At 41.5% G+C, this 16670-nt stretch overlaps 1 protein-coding gene across 2 annotated transcripts; it reads right to left on the reverse strand.

Annotated features, from left to right (window-relative positions):
• Positions 1 to 1520: 1520 nt before the first annotated feature.
• On the reverse strand, positions 1521 to 16013 carry LOC141564699 (uncharacterized). Of its 2 annotated transcripts, none has more exons than XM_074307509.1 (4): positions 15707 to 16013; positions 10878 to 11004; positions 9786 to 9881; positions 1521 to 4197 (listed from the first exon to the last, which is right to left on the reverse strand). In XM_074307509.1, exons 1-4 carry the CDS (start codon positions 15737 to 15739, stop codon positions 1886 to 1888), a joined length of 2568 nt encoding a protein of 855 aa, XP_074163610.1. In that variant the 5' UTR covers positions 15740 to 16013; the 3' UTR covers positions 1521 to 1885. The 2 variants fall into 2 exon arrangements, with proteins under 2 accessions (XP_074163610.1, XP_074163611.1); XM_074307510.1 differs by having other exon boundaries at positions 10878 to 11055; positions 15707 to 16012.
• Between the last annotated feature and the right edge of the window lie 657 nt (positions 16014 to 16670).

Here is a 16670-nt window from a genome sequence, read left to right on the forward strand (position 1 = left end):
TAAATCCTAAGGACTAGAAAATTGTAAAGTAAAACCATTATGAAGTTCCATCTCACATCCATATTAGTGAAGCTGATCCTTACCCCAAAAAACGAAAACCAACACTAAAGGGGGATCTGTGACCTAGTCCAGCCATTCTGGAAAGCACTTTAGAACTATGACCAAAAAGTTATTAAGCTACAATACCCTCCAAAGTCTCAGAAATCAAAGAAAGAGGAAATGTTTGTGGCAGCTTTTTAGGAAGTAGTAAAGATCTGGAAACTTAGGACTGTCCATCTACTAGGGAATGGCTGAATAGGTATTATGATAGAATACTATAGTGCTACAAGAAATGAATAATTTCAGGAAAAAACAAGATTTGTACGAACTGATTGCCAAGCAAAGCGAGTAGAACCAGAATAATTTAATAGAATAAAGATAAAAAAAATTTAAGAACCTCTGTTCTAAAGTAGGGCTCCCTAATAATTGTTATTTAGTCATTTTCAGTTGCATCCAGCTCTTCATTGGGGGTTTCCTGGCAGAGATACTAGAGCAGCTTGCCATATCCTTCTCCAGCTCATTTTATAAATGAAGACCTGAGGCAAGCAGGGTTAAGTGACTTGCTCAGCAGATCTGAAGACAGGATGATGAGTCTTCTTGACTTCAGACATAATACTCTAGCCATTGCACCACCTAGCTGCCTTCTTCCTAACAACTACAACTATGTAAAAGGAATATGAAGTTCTTAAAGTAGTGGGTTCCCATTCAGTGATGATTTTCAATCAGAGGCGGGATGACTCCAGTATCACTGGTAAATGAGGGAGAACACTAGGCAAGAATGGGTTCTGGTTTCTTAGATACTTTAATGAATGCTTTAATGCCACATAAGGCAAAGGCTGTGGCTGAAAACTTTCTCACACTAATTATATAAGATTTGTCTCGGATATGAACTTTACACTGTCAGATGAGGTAGGACATTACTAAATATTTCTTTATGTTTATTAATGGTCCAAAGATGTGGTGGCTGATTGGATATACTAATCAAACCTTAGATTCAATATAAGTGATGATGTTATGGCAAGATTTATTGCAGACAAACACAAGCACAAGTGACACCCAGAAACTTAAAATATGGTGAGAACAGTTTACTATAAGATCTGGACTGTCACCCCAAAGAGTTATGTATTCCCTAAACCCATGGTTCCTACTCATCTAGAGTACAGAGAGCCCCACCATAAATCAACCAGTAACAGCACAGCCCCATATCTCAAGTAGACTTATTGTCAGCAAAAAAGAGCTAGTAGTTTTTCTTTTTTTTCCATTGAGAGTAGTTCATAAGAAAGAGAAATATAACTAGAGAAGTGACCTCAAGTTGGACCTTTATTATGGATTTAAGATGAAATATTACTTAATTGGCCCTGAAAAAAAAATACAGTTAAGGGAGATTTTGAAGCTCAGAGAAAGAAGTAGATGTTTTTCTTATCTACAGAGGAAAAGCTAGAAATAGATTCCTTGGAAACAAATTTAAGCAGAAAAAAAAATTGATGACATGAAGTTTATATTGTTTTTTCAGAGAAATTAAAAATACAATATGTTCATTTCCAGGTGATTGATAAACAAGTCAAACTGCTGTACTCTGCAAAAACTTTCTCCCTAGCATGAATTCTCATGCTCAGTAAGATCTTCTATCATCTAAAGGACAGTCTGTATTAACATTCTAATGGCTTTAATTCAGTATGAATTTCATGTATAATAGCTGTCCACTTTGGTTAAAGGATGTGCTAATAAGCTATCCTTGCCAATGAAAGGATTATCCCCCTTCATTACATCAAGGATTTCTCTGTAACAAGAATTCTCTAACGTCGTCAAGCACTGCTCTATCAGGGAAGGAATTCCCACATTCATGTTAAAGAGGTTTCTCTCCAGTATGAATCCTCTTGTGGTCAGTAAGCTTTCCACGACGATTAAAGGATTTGCCACACTGATTACATTCAAAGGGCTTCTCTCCAGTATGAATTCTCTTATGGTCTGTAAGGTTTCCTCGCTGTTTAAAGGATTTTCCACATTCGTTACATTCAAAGGGTTTCTCTCCAGTGTGAATTCTCTCATGTTCAGTAAGGTTTCCACGCTGATTAAAGAATTTTCCACATGCATTGCATTCAAAAGGTTTTTCTCCAGTATGAATCCTCTTATGTCTAGTGAGTTGTCCTCTCCACCTAAAGGAGACTCCACAATCATTACATCCAAAGGGTTTTTCTCCAGTATGAATTCTCTTATGTTCAGTAAGGTGTGCATGACAGTTAAAAAATTTCCCACACTCAGTACACTCAAAGGGTTTCTCGCCAGTATGGATTCTTTTATGTTTAGTAAGGGATGCACTCCTGCTAAAAGATTTCCCACATTCATTACATTCAAAGGGTTTCTCTCCAGTGTGAACTCTTTTATGTGTAGTAAGTTGTCCACTCCAGTTAAAGGATTTTCCACATTCATTACATTCAAATGGTTTTTCTCCAGTATGAATTCGCTTGTGTTCAGTAAGTTTTCCACATTGATTAAAGGATTTTCCACATTCATTGCATACAAAAGGTTTCTCTCCAGTATGAATCCTTTTATGTATAGTAAGCTGCCCTCTCCAATTAAATGATTTCCCACATTCATTACATTCAAAAGGCTTTTCTCCAGTATGAATTCTCTTATGTTCAGTAAGGTTTCCACGTTGATTGAAGAATTTTCCACATTCACTACATTCAAAGGGCTTTTCTCCAGTGTGAATCCTTCTATGTACAATAAGGGCTTTTCGACGATTAAAAGACTTTCCACATTCATTACACTGAAAGGGTTTCTCTCCAGTATGAATTCTCTTATGTTCATTAAGATCTCGACACCACCTAAAAGATTTTCCACATTCATTACACACAAAAGGTTTCTCTCCAGTATGAATTCTTCTGTGTGTAGTGAGTTGTCCATTTGAATTAAAGGATTTCCCACAATCAGTACACTCAAAGGGCTTCTCTCCTGTGTGAATTCTTTTGTGTTCAGTAAGCTTTCCACATTCATTAAAGGCTTTCCCACATTCATTACATTGAAAGGGTTTCTCTCCCGTATGAATCACCATATGTCTAGTAAGGTGTCGTCTTCGCCTGAAGAATTTTCCACATTCGTTACATTCAAAGGGTTTTTCTCCAGTATGAATTTTCTTATGCCCAGTAAGATGTCCCCTCTGATTGAAGAATTTTCCACACTCACTACAACCAAAGGGTTTCTCTCCCGTGTGAATCCTCCTGTGGATAATGAGTGCTTTTCGCCGATTAAAAGATTTCCCACATTCATTGCAAGGGAAGGGTTTCTCTCCACTATGAATTCTCTTGTGTTCAGTAAGCTTTCCAGCTTGATTAAAGGATTTTCCACATTCAGGGCATACAAAGGGCTTCTCTCCAGTATGAATCCTTTTATGTATAGTCAGCTGTCCTCTCCAGTTAAATGATTTCCCACATTTGTTACATTCAAAGGGTTTTTCTCCAGTATGAACTCTTTTGTGTTCAGTAAGTTGTCCATGCCAGTTAAAGGATTTTTCCCATTCTTTACATGCAAAGGGTTCCTCTTCCCTGTGAAGTTCTTGATATAGAAGAAGAGATTTACAGTTAGAGTCTTTCCCACATGTTTTATACTGAAAAAATTTTGATGCAACTGGAATAATCTGATGATTTTTAAGGGATACATTGCTATTCAACACTTTCCCAGCTTCACAAGATTTTTTTTCAGTGTATTTTCTGTCACTTTGAGTAAGATATGAATCACAATTGTCTGCCTTCCTATATTTGTATTTGCAAAATGTCTCAGAAAAAATACTATTATGCTTACATTTTTCTGAACATTGTTTAAAGTTTATTCCATGTATATCACATTTATGAATATTTTTCCTCCTATGATCTTGATGCTGTGAAATCAGGATTGACCTCAGATTGAAACCTGTTCCCAACATATTACATTCATTGTTATAAATATCAGAAGTTTTTTTATGAGGGATTGTCACTTGCTGGGATTGTTTTTCATAGTTGGCCTCCTCTTGCTCCAGTCTAAAAGCACATTCCCAACCTTCTCCTAACACAGAATCCCATGGTCCATCCTTGATTCTTTTCTTAGATAACTTCCTTAGAGAAATGCCTTGGATTGCAATAGTCTCTGTTGTTTTCCACCTTGACTCCAGATTAAGGCATTCTGAAAGAAAGAAAATAAAAGTCAATACTTTCTGTGCCAGAAGAAAGGAAATTGCTTTTATAGGAACTCCTAGATTCCGTCTCATCTATTGCAGAATGACCTGAAATTTAAAAATTGTAGAACAAATATTGGACTAATTTTTTTATTCTGACCTTCCAACAAACACCAAATGAAATAAGTATTTCCATGTAGAAAGTCAAACCGAAAGAGGATTATATTTGAAACTGTGAATCTTTATTAGAAGCAGTTTGCCTTTTCTTTTTTTTAAGTATAAAATAAATTCAAGCTGTAACTTGAAGTTGTCTTACTTATCTGTTTTTCCTTCTAGCTTTCCAGCTGTTCTTTTATCTACTTTTTAAAAAGTGCTTCAACGACTCTTTTTTCCTTTCTTTTTTAAAAAAAGAACAACTCTATTGTTAGGTTTCCTCTCCCTCTCTCTCCTACACTTCAATGGAAAAATAAAACAAAACCCTTCTTGAAATATTCAGTCAAACCACACACATTTCTACATTTGGTTGTATCCAAAAATTTGTATCTCATTCTGCACACTGAATGATCCATTAGACCTCTGACAAAAAAGAGGAGCACATCATGCTTCATATGCTGGTATTCTGGAATGTGTTTTACAAACATTTTTAATAACAATCTGAAATGAAGCCAAGCAAGAAGATAATAAGGAAGCATCTAGTTTGTAGGAATGGATTTACATCTACATCTACATCTAAGTGATTGTCCTGCGTTAGTGCATATGTTGGAGAAATATATGTGCTGCAAGAACACAAGGCAGGAATTCTCACTCAGGAGAGCTTGCCAACAGCTCTCAGTCAGCCCTTCCTCAAGCATGAAGCTCTGAAGCCCAGTGAGACCTGCCCTCTCGGACGTGAGGATCTTGTCGTCACTATTTCCCAAGGGAGAAGAGGGAGAGAAAAAATCCTCATCCACTCTCACTGTATTTCTGAGCCAGAGCTTGAAGTTCTTTCTCCTTTAAAGCTCACACTTCATGCCCAGTGGCAAATCCTCCAACATTCACCATTAGCTGTGGAGGGACCAAGGAACTAACCAGCTGCAAATGAGATCACACATGCCCCTTGGCAAAAATCCAGGGCATACTGGGACCAATCACAGGACCACTGGCAATGTCTGGACACATGATCAGCTTCATTGGAACTAAGTAAGTCAAAGGGAATTCCCCTATTAATTCCATCACAAACAAAGTAACATGTGCCCCTGCATTTAGAGAAAAGATCATGTTACAGGGATTATAGAAAAATGACAATAATGTGCTACAAGTAAAACTATGACTTAAATCATTCTGGAAAGTAATTTGAAATTTTGAAAGAAGTCATTATAATGTTCATATCTTTGAACTAGTGATTCTACAACTAATTAAAAACCTAGAGAAGGTCAAGGGCAAGAAAAAGCACTAAAATAGTTAAACGATGCTGTTTTGTGGTAGCAAAGAACAAATAAATTGTGTACAAGAATATAATAGAATATGACTACTCCATAAGAGCTGATAAATGTGCTAAATATGGAGAAGCATGGAAAAACTTCTATAAACTGATTAAAAGTGAAGTAAGAAGAACTAGGAAAACAATATACTCTGTGACTACAACCATATAGATGAAAAAGAATGAAAGCGATTGCAACACAACTAAATGCAATGAAATTAGAAAGACCATGCTTGACCAAGAGTTCCTCTCTCTACTTCTTTGAAAAAATAGAGGAATTGAATAGAATATATATCAAGGTATTTTTTTTTTCCTCATAAGCTAGCTTTATAATACTTCTTTAAATTATTAAGTATAAGGGGCAGCTAGGTGGCGCAGTAGATAGAGCACCAGCCTTGAATTCAGGAGGACCCGAGTTCAAATTTGGTCTCAGACACTTAACACTTCCTGGCTGTGTGACCCTGGGCGAGTCACTTAACCCCAGCCTCAGAAAATAAACAAACAAACAAACAAACAAATAAATAAATAAATAAATTAGTAAGTATATGGCAAGGAGAGGATACAATAGGAAATGTAGGTAAGATTAAAAACAAAAGATATTAAGAAAATCTTATTTTAAGACATTAAAAATATCCGTTTAATGATCCTCCGATAACAAACCTCAAGTGAGACTTAAATGAGAAATGTCTGGATCACTGTGATGGAGGAATCTAGCATAGAGTCCACAGCCAGGAGGGATTCTCTATATTCCAAATGATCTTTTTTGTGGATGATACTGAGCTCCAGAACATTCCAGAACATCCTAAGAAAAGAACTAGAATCACTCCAAGGAGTCTAACTTGTCCAGCCACATAGGAAAAACAAGTGTTGAAGACCGTCTGCCAGCCAGTTTCCATTATGTACTCCATATTGGTTTGTCCAATATAATGTACATATACATATGCATGTCTTTGGATAACTGCAAAGGTTGTTTTTTTTTACTAACTCCAATCTTCCATGTAAACATAGGCCCCACCTTTTGATGATTAACATCCTACCAGTGTTTCCAGATGGCACTAAAACTGCAATACCATTTGTCCAAAGAAACAAAGCCTAAATTACTCTGAGACATATGGTGGGTATATGACCTATCACTGAAGGGAACTTTCAAATGATGTCACAGATTTGTTTGTGGTTAAGAGGGAATTCTAGGAATATGGGAAGAGACTGTCATGTAAAGATAATAAAACAAATTAAGGTCCATTCAACTCTTTCTACTGCAGTGTTAGCTTTAGTTGGACTAGCACCTGGTTCTCTCTGAGAATGAAGGAACAACAGTGACGGGAGTTTCAGTAAATAAAGAAAAACAATTGCCACAAGGAAGAAAAACAGGATTTATCTTTAAAAAGTGATGTAAATATGCAGAGAAATTATAAACTAACTTACATTTGAAAAAAGAAATGTGCAAAAGATGAAAGCAAAGGCAAGAAACAGGATGACTAAGGTATGGTTCTATAAAAGAGGAGAATTCCCAAAGACCTGGGATGGAAAATGTCATCTGTCCACAGAGAGAGAATTATGGATTCTGAATGTGGATCGGAGCATACTATTTTCACTGTTTGCTTGGTAAATTTTTTTTATGTCTCATGTTTTTTTTTTTTTTTTTCTTGTTTGGTCTGATTTTTCATGCCTAACATAACAAATATGAATGACACAATGGATGTTTACAACTATGTTTACATATATTTGGAAAAATAAGATACTATTAAAAAATTCTTTAAAAGATTTTTAAAAATCCCAGTGCCAGGAATGATGAAGATGAGAATGAGTGGAGGCGGAAGGCAAGCTAAGGGTTACAAAAACAAATTGTCAAAAGCACATTGGGAGGAAAGAAGAGTAGAAGCATACTGTGGGATGAATAAGACAATGACAATTGACCACAGAAGGAAGACAAAGGTCCTCAACTGTCATCTTGCTTCTGTTTTTTCTGCCAAGGAGAAATGTTCTTTGAACTGGAAATGAAATGACAGGACAAAAACTGTTAAGGGAGCAAAAGGGCGTGTGGATACTTAAGAGAAAACCTGGCTGTACATGATAAATTCAAGTTCCTTAGCATAATTTTGCCTCAGTTTCCTTACCTATAACACGAGGTAATTGCCATTTACCTCCCTGTTGTAAGGATAAAGAGATGATATTTTAAAAGCACTCTGAAAATTTTAAAGCACTTATACCAATGCTAGTTATCAATATCATCATCATCATCATCATCACTATTAACATGACTCTGAACTGGTTTAAAAGCCAGACCCAAAGAATAACCCCATTAAAGTTCAAAGTCAACTTGGAAGGAATTATGCAGATATGTGTTTGGTCCTTTTACAATTAATAGTGACTTAGAAACAGTCACAGATGGCATACTCTTCTTATTATTATGAATTGAGACATATGTATACATAAATCATAACAATTATATATATATATGATATATTATTATGATGATGGCAAAGAGTTAAGAGAAAGAACTAACTACTTGAGAAACCAGGAAAGGTTTAATAGAAGAAATGCTACCTCAAAGAAGTCTTGAAGGAAACTAGGGACCAGTCTAAGGGTTTGAGATGAGAAGTTAATTCAGGCCAGGTACAGATTACAACAAAAGCAGAGGCCCAAGGAGAATGCCGAATTCAGGTCACAGCAAGTAGACCGCACTGGTTGGAACACAAAGTGCACAAAAGGAACAAGATGAAAGGATCCTGAGAAAGGACAGAGACAGGGCCTGAAAAGCTATTAAGTCCTCATTTTGTGAAGGAGGAAACTGAGGCAGAGAGGTGCACAATGCTGTTCCTGTGGGTGGGAAGCCAGAGAGAGCAAGGTTCTTAATGCCAAGAGGGAAAATGTGCAGCTTTTCTCAGAAAGCCATCCCCTGGGTGAGATATCTGTGACTCACCCAGGTTAGCAAACCAGGAGCTATTTTGACTTTTATTGTGGTGCTATGCAAAGAGAGGAAAGCAGAGAGATATAGTGGATAGATAGTCTGAGCTTCAAATGAGGAAGACCCAAGTTCAAATCCAGCTTCAGACACCTATTGGCTGTGCCTGGGCAAATAACTTAACCCCTATTTACCTCAGTTCTTCGATTGTAAGATGGGAACACACTGGAGAAGAAAGTGGCAAACCACACCATAATCTCTGCCAAGAAAATGGAGTCACAAAGAGCCAGACTTAACTAAATAACTGAACAACAATAGAAAGAGAATTGGATTTGGATGCAGAAGATCTCCAAACCTAACTCTCCCACTTATTCCCTCTATGAGCTTGGGGAAAGTCCATCCCCTGTCTCTGAGCTTCCCCTTCCTCATCTATAAAACGAGGGTATTGTATTAACAAATGACCTCCCCGCTCTCGAATTGAGGATCCTCTCCCTATAGCCCACACCCCTACCCACATCTCTTCTCCTTTTCTGCAGCCCCACAGGCCTGACCCCAGCTCAGATTCTCCTCCCATCTCAGCTGGACCATCCCGGCCTCTCCACCAATCTTCATATCGCTGCTAAAGTAGACAAGCTTCAGGCTGAAATTTCAAGTTCTTGACAAGCAGCTTCCCACCGGCCTTTCTAGACTTATTTTCCATGACTTCCTCTCATATACTCTACACTATTTAGCTACATTGCTTTATGGGATTTTCCTGCTTCCTCACCTCGACCTCTCAGAATCCTTTGCTTCCATCAAGGTTCAGCTCAGCTCCTACGTGAAGCTTCGGCTTCTCCCGTACACCCCCACCTGCTACCTGGCCGTGCTTACTCTCTCCTCAAGAGGTCTGGGTACAAACTGAGCCTCATAGTGGGAGAAAAAGCCCTTCAGACAAAAGAAGGTCTTCCATTTTTGATTTTGCATCCCCAGCACACAGCAGCAGTTTAATGCCTGTCTACTGGCTTGAGTTGAGAAAGAATTGAGCTGTAGGAAAATGTTATTCTTGATCCTGTAGAAACTAAGTTGTTGACATGAAAATGAATGAATGTGAGAAAGCTCAACCTGGACAGGGTCAGACCTCCTCGGGGAGGAGTCAGTCAAATGTTTCAAAAGCATTCCTTCCCCTTCCCTCCCGCCCCCCCAAATGAATGGCGCGGCCCTTCCTTGGAGTGACTCCCATCTGACTCACCCACCTGTAGGGGCGCTTCTTGGGACTTCTATCTCAAGCATCCAGGGCGCATCTCCTCTCTCCAACTGGAAGATAACATCTGGCTTGGTGACTGCCAGTCCTGCTCAGAGGAAAGAAATGGGCCACGTCAGAATTCAATTCTGGCTCTAGGAACAAAGTACACCAGGAAGATTAAGTAAGGCTTCTCAAGGATGTTCAGGACTGATAGTAGTAAGTATAGAGTAGCACCCCTGGACAATAAAAATATCGCCTGTAGGGAAGCCATCTTACGATCCCCACTGTGATAGTATAGCAATAGCTAAGTATGAGAGGTGAGTCACAGAGGGATTTTGGACTCAAAAAAAGACCACATGCACATATAAGGCAGGGATGCTGTACATTTTCCAGCACTTAATTTCGATACAAAATCTCTGACCTAGTAAAACAAAGAATGGAGAAGGGGCCATTTTGGGACAGGAACAAGTTACCCATTTCTAGTTACACAAAGAAAAGACCATGCAACCTGGAAACAGCTACTGAAGCCCCATCCCTGAGATCCCCAAGTTGAGGACTTCCACAGAGGAAAAAGAATGATCATTCCTCTTGCTTAGGCCGGTTCCTTTTCCTGAACCCTCAGTCCCATCACACCCAGTTTGTTCTAGAATTCATCTCTGGCTCTTGCTCAGAGATCCTTAATCCTAAGAGCCCAACACTGACTCTCTGTCCCACAGCTAGGAGTCTTTCTCTCTTCTCTCACAAAAATTAGGCATAGTCTAATTATGACCAACAGCATGGATCACGCTCCACTTGGAGCATGTACTGCTCACAAACAGCAAGGAAAGAGAAGAGAGACGGACTGAAAGATCCTGGATTTAGAGTCAGGAGAACGGCCTTTGCATTTTGCTTTTCACTTCTCAGTGACTGTATCACTGTTAGGACCAAAGGGTTAAATTAGAGTTCCCCGGGGTCTCTTCCACTTCTAAGTCTATGCATGATCCTATTACCTTCAGAGCCCCAGGATTAGACTTTTCTCCTTTATTTCTGCCATGCCCTTCAGGCATCCCAGTGAGTTGTCCCAGTGAGAAGCTTCTAAGCTAAAAAGGAAAGCTGTCTTTACCCAGGGAGACGAGGTTCCCATAGTTCTCCAGCATCACATCCCTGAACAGGTTCCTCTGAGCGGGATCCAGGTGCTTCCACTCCTCCCAGGTGAACTCCACAGCCACATCTTTGAAAGTCACCGACTCCTGAAACATCAAACACGTTCCTGCTCACCCAGGATCCTCTCTCAAAAGGACCTTGGGGGAGCCCTGAAGTTAGCTGATCGTACAGAAAGCATTTTTCATGGTGTAGCTCAAAGTAAATATTTACTGCATCCCTGTTATGCGTCTAACTTTCTGAATCTACAGCATGGTGACCCTCCTGCTTAGCCCCTCAACGTCACTCTTGGGTAATGCTTCTTCAAGTAAAACCCAAAAGACTCATACATCTCACCCTTAGTGTAGAACCTAATAAAGAGTCGTGCTTATACAAAAGTTGTCAAGCTTTGATTTGGTTTGCTGAGTAATCTTTGCCTTATTAGAAATTAAACTGGAATCGTGCTATATTCCCAAGCCATAAGCCAAGAAGGACTCCCTCCCCCGCGAATGTTTTCATGGTAATAGAAATCAGAGCCAATAGAGGCAATGGAAGCTGTTATTTCAACACAAGGAATAGTGGAAAGTTTCAAGATTGCATAGATGTTTTAGAAACTTAATTGAAAACAGTTCAGTGATCTACAATCCAAGTCACTGTGACCATTACCCTACACAGAAGAATCCCATCTCACCTCCTTCTTATCTCCTTTACCTCCTACAAATATAAAAGGATACCAGGCCTAGTACAAAACCCCAAATCCACAGAGATACGAAATAAAATTCAAGTTTCTTTACATTCAAATAGGTCAGAATACAAACTAATGACAGAAGCCTTCCTGGGATAAATCCCTCGAAGGGAATTCTGGATAGGGTGAAAATCTCTCAATTTCCCCACTCTACAAAAGGATTAAGCATTCTTGTCTCCAACCAATAATACTGAAGTCTAGTACAGCATTTCTTAGTCTGGCATTCGCTCTCTGCTGGGACAGGTAAGGGTCTCTGCCTCTGACCGGAGGCCAGGTCTCTCCTGTCAGATAGACACACTCAATATTTCTGAGCCAACAGATTTCTTGATTTCCTGGGAAACAAAACACACTATAATCCAACAAGTCCCTTTAAAATCCAAATACTTTATTGAAGGGGATGAAGAAAAACAGATCAAGTTTGTGGATATACTAGGAATAAACAGCCTCTCAGAATATATCCTCTGTCAGAACTGGTCACCTGAAATAAGCAGGTTCTGGATGCCAAGAACAGCCTAAAGAATTAAGGATAAACATCAAATAGCATTATTTGGTGATGAGAAATTATCAGTCTTAACAGAAATCTTTAATTGCCTGACTTGAGAAAATATTATGCATTAGGGTACATTTTGCATTAACTACATTTTTAGCTACGCTGGAATCCCCTAACTTAACAGTATTTTTCCCAAATAAGGAGAAAACAAGGACATATCAGAAAATTGTGCCTACTCAAGTCCTGATATGCATTATACAAGGCCCTTTAAATGTTTCAATCTATTGGCTTAATTGAATGAGAACAACCAGAATTTAGGGAGTTAAAGGGCATCTGAACATCTGAATATCTGCTAGGAGGGAAGGTAGGGAAATTATTTCTGGGGAGAAACTTTTGGCAAAATATGATACCTATCCTAAAAAATTGGGAAACTAAAGAAATCTAAACTCTTCATCCCTCTGACATTTTACTGTACCCTCCGCCACTTTTAGACTTTCATTCCTGTCAACAGGCGTTATTGATCCTGTCCTCTTGTCTCCATCTGGTATCAATCGCTTCATGTTTTGAGCCCTCTCCTGATCTGTAGTTTCTCTCTCTGATTCAGAGCTGGTGGCACTTCCACCCAGATCTCTATGAAACTTATCATACTAAAAAATAGTGTCCCAAAATCACCCTCAGTGATCCAGTTGCTTTGATGGGGGCCTATATTCCATCTGGATGTAGAAGCTGAAACGCTGAACTGATGACACTGTCTCGACTCTTATCTGTACCCAGGCTAAAAACTTCTGCAAATTAATAACTCCCCATCCCATTAACGCATATGTGGTCCTCACCCTCTAACTTACAAACATTTCTCTAAGTTAGTGGCAGAGAACTAGCTGCAATTTCCTCCAACCTGCAAGATCAAATCATTTGAGGAGCCCAAACCCAAACCTATATATTAAGTATTCTTCAGAGGGAATACCTCAAGTGACATAATTTTTGCCATTACCTCCTGTGTGGGAAAAGGGTGAAGAACTTACAGATCCTAAAGTAGATCAAGCCTATAGGCCTCAGTTTGGGCTTCTCCAGAGTCATGTGATTTCAGATAAGGCCTGGACTACATTCCGTTGTCCAACATGGCCGAAGAAGCTGGATATCACCTTGTCTATTACATTCCACTGACCAATTAGGGGAACAATAGACTTATGTGACCAATCACAGCATATAGAGGTGGGATTTTGGAGGTTCTTTGTCTGAAATGTATAAAAGCTGTAAGCATTTTCAAGGCTTGGCTCTATCCTGCTGTGAAATTCTGTTTGCAGACCAGGATGGGGTCCGCCTCTCGAGGTTCTACTAAAGAATTCTGCTTTCCATGAGTGATCTTTGAGTAGTCAATATGGGTGGGTATTTTTGTCCCAAACACTCCCATTTCCCAGCAGCCTCTCAGACGTTCCTTGATGACTTCAGCATCTCACATTTTACCTTCCCATCCAACCCCTTCCTATTATACCTGTTGCCTTCCCATTCATAATGCAGAAATATAAAGTCAAAACTCTCATCAACATCTGTGATCATCCCGCATCCTCCATGTTCAATTATTACCAGACAAGGTGTCCACAAACTGGACTTTATTGCTACCTGCCAGTATTTCACCTTGATAAAAGTCCCTATTTCCTATCTGAATTTCCCTACTGATCATCTCTACTCCCTACTTCTGCTTGCTCAATAACAACTCCATTCCTTCAGTCCTTTCCCCAATACAATTCAATGAAAGTATCAGTTCTCCTAATTACATCCATCTGCATGGTTTGGTTTCCGTGGTCAGACTTTAAAAATCACTAACAAAGTAGCAAAGAACTACAGGGGAGATGGTTTTTTAAGAGCCACCGTATATAAATGTATCACATGGTAAGAAATTAGGAACCTGAGGAATTGGGCAATGTGGGGAAATTTATGAAAACTGATATGAAGTCCCCATGTAAAGTGAAATTAAGTAGAAACAAGAAAGTGACGCGTACAGTGATTATGATGATGTCAAAGAACACTAAAAGGAAACGGGATTCTGAACAACTGAAAAACTGAAGACGGTCCTGGGTATCAGATGATAAAACACACCTTCTCCCTTCATGGCAGGGAAGTGGAGGACTATATTTTGCTGCATGTTAGACAAGATTTCTGTGCCATTACTACCATCATTCACAGGTTGATTCTAGAGCTCAGATAATAAAATTAAATATATTTTGTCCCCTTATAGCAGAGAAGTGAAGGACTAACAAATCAGAATGGTTTATGCGTTGTCACAAAAGATTTCGGTGCGGGGTGTTACTGACACAAAGAAGGATGCAAATGTCTCTGATAGAATAACAAACGCCATCGAAAATAGTTTTAAAAGGGTTTTGTTCTTTAAGGCGGCCTCACCCCAAGCTCGTCACATCCCACCGGCTCTCCCTTGCAATGCCTGCTTATTCATGCCCGGCCCAAAGCAAGGTGCGGGAACTCTGGCTTCCCAGAAATCAGCGGAGTCAGGATCACTAAACGCCTTTATTCTTGATCTTTTACGGTCACGGTCAGGGGCTTAGGCCTAGCAACCTCACACACACCTTCCTCCCTCAATCGCAGGAGAGCCTGAGTCACTTCCCCCCTTGGTCCCACCAATCCAGCCAGCCCGGAACAGCTGGGGAGGGTCAACCTTCAAACAGTTAATAGGGAACCGTCCAATGGGCATCGCTCAGTTCTAGCCCTTTGCAGCAAGGGGAAAAATCTGTAGAAGAAACACTTTTTGAATGAAAAAGTCACGTGATCCTCACTACCCCTCCTCACTTAGGACATGCTAGACCCGAGGGTCTCTTTCCTCTCCCATGCCCAAGCTCATCCCAGCCACATCCCCCTTTTTCTTGGACCCAATCCCTTCTTGAGCAGGGGAAGTTTGCTCCCTTGCAGGGGCCGTAGAGCACAAGGAGGGAATCCCTTGGGGGTCTCCTTGACCTTGGCTTGCTTTGCCACCTGTTGACTTCCGGCAAAGTCCTTGCTGTGTGTGTGTGGGGGGGGGGCGCCCGCTCTGGCCAGGCGGTGATCGCGCCATCTCCTCGCTGCCAAAGGTCCGCCGCTTCCCGAAGGTGGCCCGCCAATTCCCTCCTCCTCAGCTAACAAGCCCCCGCTCCCACCCCTGCACCACAAAAGCCCTTAACCAGCAGCGCCAGAAAGCGCGGCCGGCAGCCCTGGCTCCGCTTGGCCCCTTGGAGACGACTTCATGCGTCCTGCTTTTATCTGGTTCCTATGAGTTGGGGGGAGGGGAGTGACGAGGGGCACCTCCGTTTGCTCATCTGCAAAATGGAGCCCATGAGGGCGCCCAAGAGTTGACCTTTGTACAGGGAAGTGCCAGCTACTCAGTACTCTAACTTTTCTGTCACTGGACGTGAGGTCTTCCGCCCCGGGCTGTGAGCCCTGAGCGAGGGGCGGGTGGTGTCCGCTCCGGGCTGTGAGCCCCGAGTCCGCAGCGCCCCGTACACAGATGGCGCGGGGCTCGCCGCCCTGCCTCGGATGGGGAGGGCGGGGCTCGCGGCAGCCGGGGGGCGCGCGGGGCACTTCGCCTCACCTGGAAGCCAGCCGCGGCGAAGCCGGGGCCCATGGCCTTCCCCAGATGCTCCCTCCCGGAAAGAGGCGGAGGGGGCGGGCACAGCGCCAGCGGGAGGAGGGGCCTCGGCCTCGGCGGCCCAAGGTCCCGGCTGCCTGATGCTCTGCGGACCCGAGGGGCCCGACAGAACCGCCTGAGGCCCCGAAGGGCGGCCTCACCGCCCTGCCGCCCCGCTCTGGGGTCTACTGCTCCCGGAGACCCTCAGACGCGAACAAAGACCCCCAGGAAGCGGAAATGCCCCGCCAGGTGTTTTCTGACAGAACGCGACCGTCTCCATGGCAACTACGCGAGCCGCGCCGGAGAGGGTAGCAGGGACTTCTGGGAAACGTAGTTCAGAGGCCACAGGAGATTCCGAAGTAGCAGCTTTCTCAAAGGACTGCGCCGTGGCCCTGCGCTGGCAACTTTTCTCTACCCGCACGGGTTTCTGTAGCTCCCGGTGGGAAGAGCTGGCACCTTCCCAACCCCATCCCAGCTGCAGCCAAACCCCGAGCACGTGCGGGAAGAAGGGGCGAGGAGGGGGCCAGAAAGAAAGGGGAGGGGAAACTAGCAGTGTAGCATTTTATATTAAGATATTTCGGTGAAAGCAGCTAGGGGGTGGGGTGCACAGAGTGCAGACCTCAGATACTTACTAGCGGTGTGATCCCATCCAAGTCATTTAGCCCTCTTTGCCTCAGTTTCTTCATCTGTAAAATGAGCTAAAAAAAAAAAAAAAAAGAAATGGCACTATTCCAGTATCCTTGGGACTAAAACCCCAAACAGGACCACAAAGATGCAACTCAACAACAATAAAAATTCACGAAAAGATGTGCAATTTTATGAACTTCCCAAAGACCACACTTTAAACTAGATCTGGGATTTTTCTTCTCCTCTCTTTCCCATTCCTGCCCCCAAATCTAATTGAGTTTGTTGTAGCCCTGTAGATCTA

This window comes from Sminthopsis crassicaudata, chromosome 3, assembly GCF_048593235.1.
Source record: "Sminthopsis crassicaudata isolate SCR6 chromosome 3, ASM4859323v1, whole genome shotgun sequence".
In the NCBI taxonomy this organism is placed as follows: Eukaryota; Metazoa; Chordata; class Mammalia; order Dasyuromorphia; family Dasyuridae; genus Sminthopsis; species Sminthopsis crassicaudata.

Coding starts and splice junctions, on each gene's coding strand:
- LOC141564699 (XM_074307509.1), bottom strand. CDS start 15,739: ATGGGCCCCGGCTTCGCCGCGGCTGGCTTCCAG. Junction 11,005..15,706: donor TCGCCGCGGCTGGCTTCCAG/GTGAGGCGAAGT, acceptor TTGATGTTTCAG/GAGTCGGTGACTTTCAAAGA. Junction 9,882..10,877: donor TGGGAACCTCGTCTCCCTGG/GTAAAGACAGCT, acceptor TCCTCTGAGCAG/GACTGGCAGTCACCAAGCCA.